The 10,480-nt window shown below is 50.4% G+C and overlaps 2 protein-coding genes across 2 annotated transcripts; one reads left to right on the forward strand and one right to left on the reverse strand.

The window, feature by feature from the left end:
• The first annotated feature begins 114 nt into the window (after nt 1-114).
• Nucleotides 115-5,647, forward strand: slc7a14b (solute carrier family 7 member 14b). The gene is made up of 7 exons (XM_086192335.1): nt 115-415; nt 1,759-1,995; nt 2,563-2,780; nt 3,030-3,176; nt 3,862-4,070; nt 4,145-4,929; nt 5,283-5,647. The coding sequence occupies exons 1-7, from the start codon at nt 115-117 to the stop codon at nt 5,645-5,647; spliced, it is 2,262 nt and encodes a 753-aa protein (XP_086048461.1).
• A 156-nt stretch (nt 5,648-5,803) lies between these two features.
• On the reverse strand, nt 5,804-10,125 carry cldn11b (claudin 11b). Its single transcript, XM_086190847.1, has 3 exons — nt 9,793-10,125; nt 6,903-7,067; nt 5,804-6,812 (listed from the first exon to the last, which is right to left on the reverse strand). Exons 1-3 carry the CDS (start codon nt 10,016-10,018, stop codon nt 6,553-6,555), a joined length of 651 nt encoding a protein of 216 aa, XP_086046973.1. The 5' UTR covers nt 10,019-10,125; the 3' UTR covers nt 5,804-6,552.
• Between the last annotated feature and the right edge of the window lie 355 nt (nt 10,126-10,480).

Here is a 10,480-nt window from a genome sequence, read left to right on the forward strand (position 1 = left end):
ACCAGAGGACGCAGCTGAGGAGGAGGAGGCGAGTGATGCGAGTGGCAGAAGGATACAGGGGGTCATCCAGGGAACAGTCAAACACTTATAAGCAGGTAACAAACAGGCGTGGTGATGGCGGCGTGGCTGGGCCGGGTGTCATGGGGTGATGCCTGGTACAACATGTACTCCCGTCTGCTCCGAACCAAACCTGTGGGCGCCATGGCTCAGAGCTCTGATGACCTCACCGAGCTGGCAGAGGGGTCAGCGGTCGGGCTGGCCAGGGTCCTGACCACCGTGGACCTGGTGTCGCTTGGGGTGGGCAGCTGCGTGGGCACGGGGATGTATGTGGTCGCTGGGCTGGTTGCCAAGGCGATGGCCGGGCCAGGAGTCATCCTTTCCTTCATCATCGCAGCTGTGGCTTCCATCCTGTCAGGTGAGACACTTGTTTGTGTCAGTCTCACACACATTCACATACACACACACACTCACACACACTCACACACACATACACACACATACACACACTCACACACACTCACACACATACAGTCACACACACACACTCACACATACACACACACACTCACACACACACTCACACACACATACACACACACTCACACACATACAGTCACACACACACACACTCACACACATACAGTCACACACACACACTCACACATACACACACTCACACGCACACTCACACACACATACACACACACTCACACACACACACTCACACACATACACACACACTCACACACATACAGTCACGCACACACTCACACATACACACACTCACACGCACACTCACACACACACACACACACTCACACACACATACACACACACTCACACATACAGCCACACATACACACTCACACACACATACAGTCACACATACACACTCACACACACATACACACACACACATACAGTCACACATACACACTCACACACACACACTCACACACACACTCACACACACACATACACACACACACACACTCACACACAGGCCTCCAAACATTCAGTGGTACAGTGAACATCAAGGCAACTCGCTGGTGTGGAACAAGGTTCTGGTACTTTGAATCAATGTGAGACTGAGTTAAATGGTTCCTCCTTGGTCCCTGAACCAGCGAGTGGACGTTCCCCATCGGCCTCCTTTAGGTCATGCCAGTGTTGTAGGAATGTGGTGGAGCACAGGTTCCACAAAGATTCAGGGAACACAGTCTGGAGGCCTACAGAGAAGGTTCTACCTTTTGTGAGCGGCACATCATGACCACCTTGAAACATTCCAGTAGAAAACCTTGACAGAACATTCTCCTGAACATTCCAAGAACATCCTTAATGTTCCGCTGTTTTTCCACCCAATAAGGTCATCCTACCCTAACAAAGTAGGCCCTAAGACCTGTGGGAACATTACATGGCAATGTCCTTTACATCAGCAGGAACCAACATTCTGGGAATGTACAAGCTGAAGAACTTTTCCTCTAGAAAACTCCTGAGGGGAATGTTCTCGTGTAACCTAAGGGGAACCATATGGGAACGTTTTCTCATGGTCTCTCTCGTCCCATTTCCTCCCATCTCATCCTAAGTCATCTTTGCAATGTCACAATATGACCATAAGATAACCAATATGGAAGGTTCTCCTCGTGTCATACAGAGAACCTTGAACTGCAGGACCAAGAGGACCTTTGGAGAACCCTCAACGGACATCAGAACAGGATTGTCCCCAAACCCTCTGTCTATTCAGCATTTGTGTTCTCTCAGGTGTGTGCTATGCTGAGTTCGGGGTCCGGGTCCCCAAGACGACTGGCTCCGCCTACACCTACAGCTACGTGACGGTCGGGGAGTTTGTGGCATTTTTCATCGGCTGGAACTTGATCCTGGAATACCTGATCGGCACAGCGGCAGGGGCGTCGGCTCTCAGCAGCATGTTTGACTCTCTGGCCAATCACAGCATCAGCAACTACATGATCACACACCTGGGCACCATCAGGGGACTCGGTTAGTACCCGCTTGACTCGGTTGGCTAAGTAGATGACCCTCTACAAGTTCCTAGTAATTTGCAAGTCTTGGACTCTTCATGATGGTCATTTTCTGAGTGATGTTGCATTGGGACTGTGGTAGATAATAAATCCAGGTGTGTGTTAGGGCGTGGCTTCCTCGAGGCAGACAAACTGCTAACATGGTGATGACCTGTGTCAAGTCGCGTTTCCATTTGACCGCCAAACGAGATTCAAACAAACTGGAAATGTTGAAAAAAATGAAAAGAGAAGAAAGACAGAAGAGCTTTTCCTCTTCCATTCTGTGCTTTTACTTTACAAAAAGAAAAGAGAAATATGAACTCAAGGGAGTCGACCAACTTCAGGATTTTTCCTTTTCCACTGATTGTTTCTAATGCTGTCCTTGGAAATACAGATAGGGAGATGGAAGCTCCGCCCCTCGCTCCCTTCCAGCTCCATCTCAGGAGAGTTCTGACGCAGGGGTCCAACACGACAACAATCAACAACACAACAATCGTCCTGGTTTTCCCTTCATATTTGAGCGATGCTGCGTCTCCGTTTGTCTCAGGTACCGGCGAGGACACATACCCCGACCTTCTGGCGCTGTTCATCGCCCTGCTGGTCACCGTGATCATCGCCCTCGGGGTGCGTAACTCCGTAGGCTTCAACAACATTCTGAACGTGGTCAACCTGGTGGTCTGGGTGTTCATGATCATCGCAGGACTCTTTTTCCTCTCCGCCAGCAACTGGGAGGCCGGCAGGTTCCTGCCCTACGGTTGGTCGGGGGTGAGTGCTGTCATGTAAAAGGTGTTGTTAGCAAACTGGACTGGAAAAGGAAGCGCCTGTAGGACCCAGGCTTCGCCCTCTGGGCTCATTTCAGCCTGGTTTGTCTTTTTGTACTCTCGGCCTCAATCCTGGGCCTGCCAGGTTGTGCGATGGCAACCCAATCAACAGACCTGGCGCCTGAAAATCCCTCATGATGAGTAACACTTAGCGTCACCAAAAGAACCCCTTGTTACTCGCTCCTCCCCCCAGGTGATGCGCGGTGCGGCGACCTGCTTCTATGCCTTCATCGGCTTCGACATCATCGCAACAACAGGAGAAGAGGCGAAAAACCCCAACACCTCCATCCCTTACGCCATCACTGCCTCACTGGTGACCTGCCTCACCGCCTATGTGTCGGTTAGTACCGGACCGCCGTGCGTGCGTGTTTATTAGGAGGATTTATACGGTTTATACCTGGATTCAGTAGAAGGTCAGTATTGACAGAGCAGGATCTCCAGGGTCATCAATCCAGAGCACCATCGAGACGATTTACAGAGGCTGAAATGTTCTGTCAAACGCTGATGTAGACTCAAGGAATCTCAAGAGCTTTTCTCTTGGACATGTCCAGAAACACCGCCAACATCCTAGAACAGTCCTCAGGATCCGGGATCCTAGATTTGATCCAGACCAGGTCCAAAAGTTCTTCAGTTGTTCCCTGTAATATTACTGATCTTTCTACCTTAATCAGATCCGTCCATTCGTTTTTGAGATATCCAGTAAAAGTTTTCAGTCACGGACATAAAATTTGCTTTGTTAAAGAGGAATTAGTCACAGAGAGACGGCTCCTTTGCCTCTGCTGTGTTGCAGCCATGTTGTCTGTCCCACCGTCTTCTGGAAGCGAGACCTAGCTTATTTTATTCACACTGAACCGGTTGATGGCAATGCAGCTCAAAATCAACATGAAGACTAAACAGGAAGACAGTTACCAAAGAGTGACCACCAGCTGTCATATGAACCAAGTAATGAGCCAATGATTGATAGCAACGTTTAGCTGAGATAATGAGGACGTGAAGGTGTCAGCTGTGTTCCCGCCTCCTCTCAGGTGAGCATCATCCTGACCCTCATGGTTCCCTACGACCTGATCGATGACTCGGCTCCTCTCATGGAGATGTTCGCTGTTCATGGCTTCCTGTGGGGGAAGTACACGGTGGCTGTGGGCTCCATCGCTGGACTCACCGTCTCTCTGCTGGGCTCGCTGTTCCCCATGCCCAGGGTCATCTACGCCATGTCCCGAGACGGCCTGCTCTTCCAGTGAGCGCCACACAAACAGGAAATAGTTCAGTCAACCCATGAAGAAGCTAATGCCATGATGATTGTGTCTGCAGGTTCCTGTCTAATGTGTCAGCACGCACACACACTCCTGCGCTGGCGTGCGTGGCGTCAGGGAGCTTTGCAGCCGTTCTGGCTCTGCTGGTGAGCCTGAGAGACCTGATCGAGATGATGTCCATCGGGACCCTGCTGGCGTACACACTGGTCAGCGTGTGCGTGCTCTTACTGCGATACCAGCCTGATGAGCAGACGGACATTCATCAGAGCACCTGCGAGGAAGATGGCGGTGGCCCGGAGCACAAGGATGAGGAGCCTGTCCCCGCCAAAGATGACCAGCTGTTGATGGGCGGCCTGGACGCTGACGGGTCATCCTCCTACCACATCGGTGGAGCAGTAGGGGATGGAGATGACTCCGATTTCCACACAGGCCACGCCCCCCTGCTGAAAAGGCTTCTGGGAGGTCATTACTATGCTCTGCGACTGTGGCTGGGAATGCCTGATGCCTCGGCCAGACCGAGCCCTGCTACCGGCCGCGTTGTGACACGCTGCACCCTCCTCTTCTTCCTCATGTCCTTCCTCCTCTGGTCTACCGTCATATTTGGGGTAGAGCAGGGATCGGGGGCCGGCGCAGTGATATCAGGCCTGATGGCGACATTGATGGCGGTGTCCATGGTGAAGCTTTTGATTATGATCATACAGCAGCCAGAAAGTGGGCGGAGCCTGCCATACATGGCACCCTGTGTGCCCTTCGTCCCTGCAGCAGCCATATTGGTCAACAGCTACCTCATGCTCAGGCTGTCGCCCCTCACCTGGGCCAGGTTCACCATCTGGTGCGTTGTCGGTGAGTTGCAAGTGATTATTGTAACGCTGCCAGAGGTGTTAAAAAAACACATTTCTAACTTGGCAGAAAAAACAACATTAAAATATTATTGTAATGTTGTAAAAAGTGAATTTTGATCACGCAGTCACTTTTAATGTGCCTCAAACGTCCTGAAGAATGAACCGGATGTAGGTTTGTGGTCGAAGTTGTGAAAATGAAATTTCAGAAAAGGCCTATGGAAGTTTCTGAGGTTGTCATGTAAATGTCCACTGGCATTCAAGGATGACCACCGCGGCGGGCGCATCACGCTTGTATTTATAGCTTCTGCTAGCTTCTCTCCGAGGTCAGCTAACGCTGCTGTCATCCATCTTCAGGTCTGTTGATCTATGGATGCTACGGCGTGTGGCACAGCACGCTAGAGCTCAATGCTCGGGAGGAGCAGGTGCACGCCAGCTCCTACCAGCGCTTCGACGACCACCTCGATGACACCTTCTCCCCCGATGATGATTTTAACCCTCAGGAGGAGAACGAGAGACCCTATCAGGGCTGGTCCGCCCCCGAGGAGAGGAGGTACCACCATCAAGAACAAGAGAACCAATTTGAGGACCAAGATGGAGAGCAAGGTAATGGTGAGCAGTATGGGTACCAGTCTGGACCAGCAGGTCAGTACACGGGTGGCAGCGACGGGTTCAGGGGGCGGACCAATTACGGCTTCAATGCTGATGAAGAGGATGATTGACAGGATGACTGCCGCTGACTCTTCTGAGCGTCTCCATGGTAACAGTGAAGGCTGTTTACCAGTTTGTTGAATCTTCCAGGTTCTTTTGTTGGTTTCCACCTGATAATCTGTTCAAGGAATAAATGTGAGTGAACGAACACCAGCGTCTCTCTTGGTACAAAACTTTTATTTTTGTGGCTCCAACCCAGAAATGCAGACTACAGGTGGATACATGTGATAGATACATGAATACGAGGATTTCTACAAGAACGACCATATTTGAACAAGAGGAAGTGAAATCAAGGACATCAGTCACAAGAACCTGCAGTAACGAAGGTTCAAGAAAAGCTACTACACCTCAGGTGCATAGAGACCAATCGGTGTTTGACATCCATCAGCACCTACAGGTACAGATTTCACATCGAGAAACACAAAAAAAACTTAAAAAATAATACTTGAAGAGTAAAAGAGATTATAGCCTGACGTGCTCCAGGGACACCAGGTCACCAGATGTGCCGGTTACAGCACCCAGAAGTGAAGTTAGTACCAGTTAACCAATTTTACTGCGACGGTTTAGTTCAGGAATGGGACTGGAATGTGATGACCCCACCAAGGCTTCAACCCCCAGAGAGATCATTTAATTATCAGGACATGGAAGCTGTGAATTCAGCGCCCTGAGCGTTGATGGATCAGAAACTCTGACGATGAAAGAATGGATTAAAAGCTGTTTTCTTGAGATAAATGAATTCTCTGCTTCGTTACCTGGGGCTAACGACGCTCATGGGGTGTACAGGTGTGGCCCCTCTCAGCTTCCGTAGCTACATGCTAACTCACTCTGAATCCCTCAAGCAAGTGTTAGCTAATTGTAAAAATGTTGTTGAGACGCGGTCAGTCTGTGACATCGCATCCAGACGCCCTCTGACCCTTCACACCCGGGCGCTCTTGGCATGGTTGGCGGGGGGGTCCAGTGGCACGGCTGTGCCACCCTGCCGCGAGTAGTAGAAGCTGTTCTCCCTGCTCGGGGTTGCGGCACTGCTGCCATGGCAACACAGAATGATGGAGCCACCCAGCAGGCCGAGGCCGGTGCCGACCCAGCCAGCGTACAGAGAGAAGCCGAATGACATCAGGCCCTCGCTCTGGTGGGCGCCGATGGGGAACCAGATGGTCGAGACGATGCCACACACAGCTGGAAGAGACAAGTCTGTCACTCCCTGCCATGTCTGTGAAATCAGCAGGTGTGTGTGTGTGTATGTGTGTGTGTGTGAGTCCACCTCACCCATGAGCAGGATGAGGACACCGCCCACCCGGGATCGGCGTAGCTTGATGGCAGAGGAGTCGTTCTGCAGCCGGACGCAGGGCATGGACATGAGCACCAGCAGCATGGCGGGGAGGCCGAGGAGGCACGCGCAGACCATCAGAGCGCGAGATGTCTGGACGTACGCTGAGAGAGAGAGAGAGAGAGAGAGAGAGAGAGAGAGAGAGAGAGAGACACACACACACACACACACACACACACGAGTGTTTTCTATAACTGAAGCATCTGTTAGCTTTAAAATTTCAGTTCACGGGTTCATCCTTGGCACACAGTCAGATCAACACTATCAGGAATGCACACACACACACACACACACACACACACACACACACACACACACACACACACACACACACACACACCAAATTTATGGAACATAGGGTTCCATTCTGACTTAAAACTGAAGAACTCTGGTGCTGATATTCAGAGTTTGAGTCAAGACGGCTGATAGTGAAAACCATCCAGAACCAACATTTTGAGTCTGAGTCATTTTGCGAATGAGACCTTCAGTGGCAGTGCAGGAACGAGTCCTGAAACCAAAAACAAGCAGGAGAACTTCTGGTTCCTGGTCTCCTGGTCAGGGGCCTGGACTCAGGTGTGTGGCTCCAGCAGCTGCAGATATCAGCAGGTTCAGTTCTACATCAGATCCACCAGTAAACACCAGACCGGTGGATGGTGGAGGTTCAGTTCTACATCAGATCCACCAGTAAACACCAGACCGGTGGATGGTGGAGGTTCAGTTCTACATCAGATCCACCAGTAAACACCAGACCGGTGGATGGTGGAGGTTCAGTTCTACATCAGATCCACCAGTAAACACCAGACCGGTGGATGGTGGAGGTTCAGTTCTATATCAGATCCACCAGTAAACACCAGACCGGTGGATGGTGGAGGTTCAGTTCTACATCAGATCCACCAGTAAACACCAGACCGGTGGATGGTGGAGGTTCAGTTCTACATCAGATCCACCAGTAAACACCAGACCGGTGGATGGTGGAGGTTCAGTTCTACATCAGATCCACCAGTAAACACAAGACTGGTGGATGTTGGAGGTTCAGTTCTACATCAGATCCACCAGTAAACACCAGACTGGTGGATGGTGGAGGTTCAGTTCTACATCAGATCCACCAGTAACACCAGACCGGTGGATGGTGGAGGTTCAGTTCTACATCAGATCCACCAGTAAACACCAGACTGGTGGATGGTGGAGGTTCAGTTCTACATCAGATCCACCAGTAAACACCAGACTGGTGGATGTTGGAGGTTCAGTTCTACATCAGATCCACCAGTAAACACCAGACTGGTGGATGGTGGAGGTTCAGTTCTACATCAGATCCACCAGTAACACCAGACCGGTGGATGGTGGAGGTTCAGTTCTACATCAGATCCACCAGTAAACACCAGACTGGTGGATGGTGGAGGTTCAGTTCTACATCAGATCCACCAGTAAACACCAGACCGGTGGATGTTGGAGGTTCAGTTCTACATCAGATCCACCAGTAAACACCAGACTGGTGGATGGTGGAGGTTCAGTTCTACATCAGATCCACCAGTAACACCAGACTGGTGGATGGTGGAGGTTCAGTTCTACATCAGATCCACCAGTAAACACCAGACCGGTGGATGGTGCAGGTTCAGTTCTACATCAGATCCACCAGTAAACACCAGACTGGTGGATGGTGGAGGTTCAGTTCTACATCAGATCCACCAGTAAACACCAGACTGGTGGATGGTGGAGTGGTGGAGTCTTAAAAACCTGGGTTGCTCACAAGAGGCTCAGTGGTGGTGACCTTGAAGTCATGTGACCCTGGTGTAGCTCCTTCCTAGGCTGCATTAGCTTAGCACTGCTAACCGTTGCATTCAGGCTTCCAGCATCATCAAAACAATCCATAGAAAACTTTTCTATGAGAGCAAAACTTATAATTTTGTGTTCAACTGATTTACAGGTAAGACAAAGAGAATCCTGATGCTGGCAGGAAACGTTTCATTTTTTTAAAAAAAATCATTTTTTTTAAACAACGATGCTAATCAACTCTAACTTTCTTCATCTGTTTGTTAGTAACAAATAATAAAAAAAAAACTTCATGTAAAATGAATTTATAATCACTAAAGTTTTCATGTGAGTCCAAAAGTTCTGGCTGCTGTTGAACTGAGAGCCGGCGGAATCTTCGGGTTCTCAACCACAACTTTGGCGTCACTGCTTTTATCAATAATTTCATAAAGTATGTTTTTCACAGAAAGATATGAAAGTGGCAGCACACCGCTCCCCTGAAGCAGAGTTTTTTACTTTCATGATGGTTTGTTCCAAACATGGACTCAACCATGACAGATTCAGTATTTGGAGCTAAAAAAAAATAAAAAAATAAAATCAACAACTCAATGAATTTCAATCCTCAAATATCAGCACAGCCTGAATGTCTGTGTCCTCTCTGTCTGACACACACACACACCCTTGTCCCTATATCTTTGTGAGGACTTGATGTCTTATATTCCCGAGCCCCTCACTCTAACCCTAACCATCTCTACTGACTACCAGACCCTCACCTCCACCCTAAACCTAACCAGAACCTGACCCTCACCTCCACCCTAAACCTAACCAGAACCTGACCCTAACCTCCACCCTAAACCTAACCAGAACCTGATTCTAAACTTGACCCTAAACCAAGTCTTGACCCTCAAACGGCCCTTCGAAGATGTGAGGACCTGCTAAAATGTCCTCACTTTCCAAAAATGTCCTGACTCTGTTGCTTAAATACGTGTTCTAGTCCTCAATATGTAGCAAGTACAAGAACACACACACACACACACACACACACACACACACACACACACACACACACACACCCTTTACCGGGCAGTGTGAGGATCTGGTTCAGGGCCACGCAGTGGTACAGCGACGGGGAGATGACGCACTCGGCCCAGAGGCCGCGGGATCCCAGCTCGTCCATGCGGACGCAGGTAGCAACGGTGTAGTCGCAGGTCCGGACCCAGTCGTTGGTTGCCGTGGCGACGATGAGCCCGACCCAGCCCGCGCAGCTCGCGGTGCTGCCGATTATCTGCCTGCACATGAGCGCCATGGAGAGCCGCCGTGCGTCTTTACGCCTCAGTCGGACCTTCTCTCGGGTGTGGAGCTGCTTCCTCGGGTCCAGAGGGTTCTAGAACCCACTTAGTCGTCCTCACACTAATGATGAATGTTCTGGTGAGATGAGGAGCCGCGGTGCGGGTGTGGTGAGGAACATCCTCCCGGTCTAACCGTCAGCCAATCAGGCGCGAGACGGACTAACCCGAACCAGACCCGCAGGGATGGGAGAGAAAACAACATTCCCGAGACGGAGGAGCCGAACCCAGGAGGAGCAGGAGGAAGCGAAGCCGCTGGAATCCTAATAGACAGGAGGGACGGAACCGGAACCGGGGATCACCCGACCACCTGCTCGTGCAGGTTTATGACCGAAACCTTACACCCACCAAGTGCTGGAAATGACCCGCATCCCAACGGATGGGTACGATTCTTTAATGATCTGATACTACTACTACTACTA

The sequence above is a fragment of the Aulostomus chinensis genome, chromosome 21 (assembly GCF_037954235.1).
Source record: "Aulostomus chinensis isolate RoL2024-O1b breed Wild chromosome 21, RoL_Achi_v1.0, whole genome shotgun sequence".
Classification (NCBI taxonomy): Eukaryota; Metazoa; Chordata; class Actinopteri; order Syngnathiformes; family Aulostomidae; genus Aulostomus; species Aulostomus chinensis.

Bases quoted from the DNA above. Each gene is read 5' to 3' on its own strand.
- cldn11b (XM_086190847.1), bottom strand. From the start codon at position 10,018: ATGGCGCTCATGTGCAGGCAGATAATCGGCAGCACCGCGAGCTGCGCG. The intron at 7,068-9,792 runs GTAAAGGGTGTG...TCTCTCTCTCAG, and splicing joins CCAGATCCTCACACTGCCCG to CGTACGTCCAGACATCTCGC. The intron at 6,813-6,902 runs GTGAGGTGGACT...TGTCTCTTCCAG, and splicing joins TGTCCTCATCCTGCTCATGG to CTGTGTGTGGCATCGTCTCG.
- slc7a14b (XM_086192335.1), top strand. From the start codon at position 115: ATGGCGGCGTGGCTGGGCCGGGTGTCATGGGGTGATGCCTGGTACAAC. The intron at 2,781-3,029 runs GTGAGTGCTGTC...TCCTCCCCCCAG, and splicing joins TGCCCTACGGTTGGTCGGGG to GTGATGCGCGGTGCGGCGAC. The intron at 3,177-3,861 runs GTTAGTACCGGA...GCCTCCTCTCAG, and splicing joins GCCTCACCGCCTATGTGTCG to GTGAGCATCATCCTGACCCT.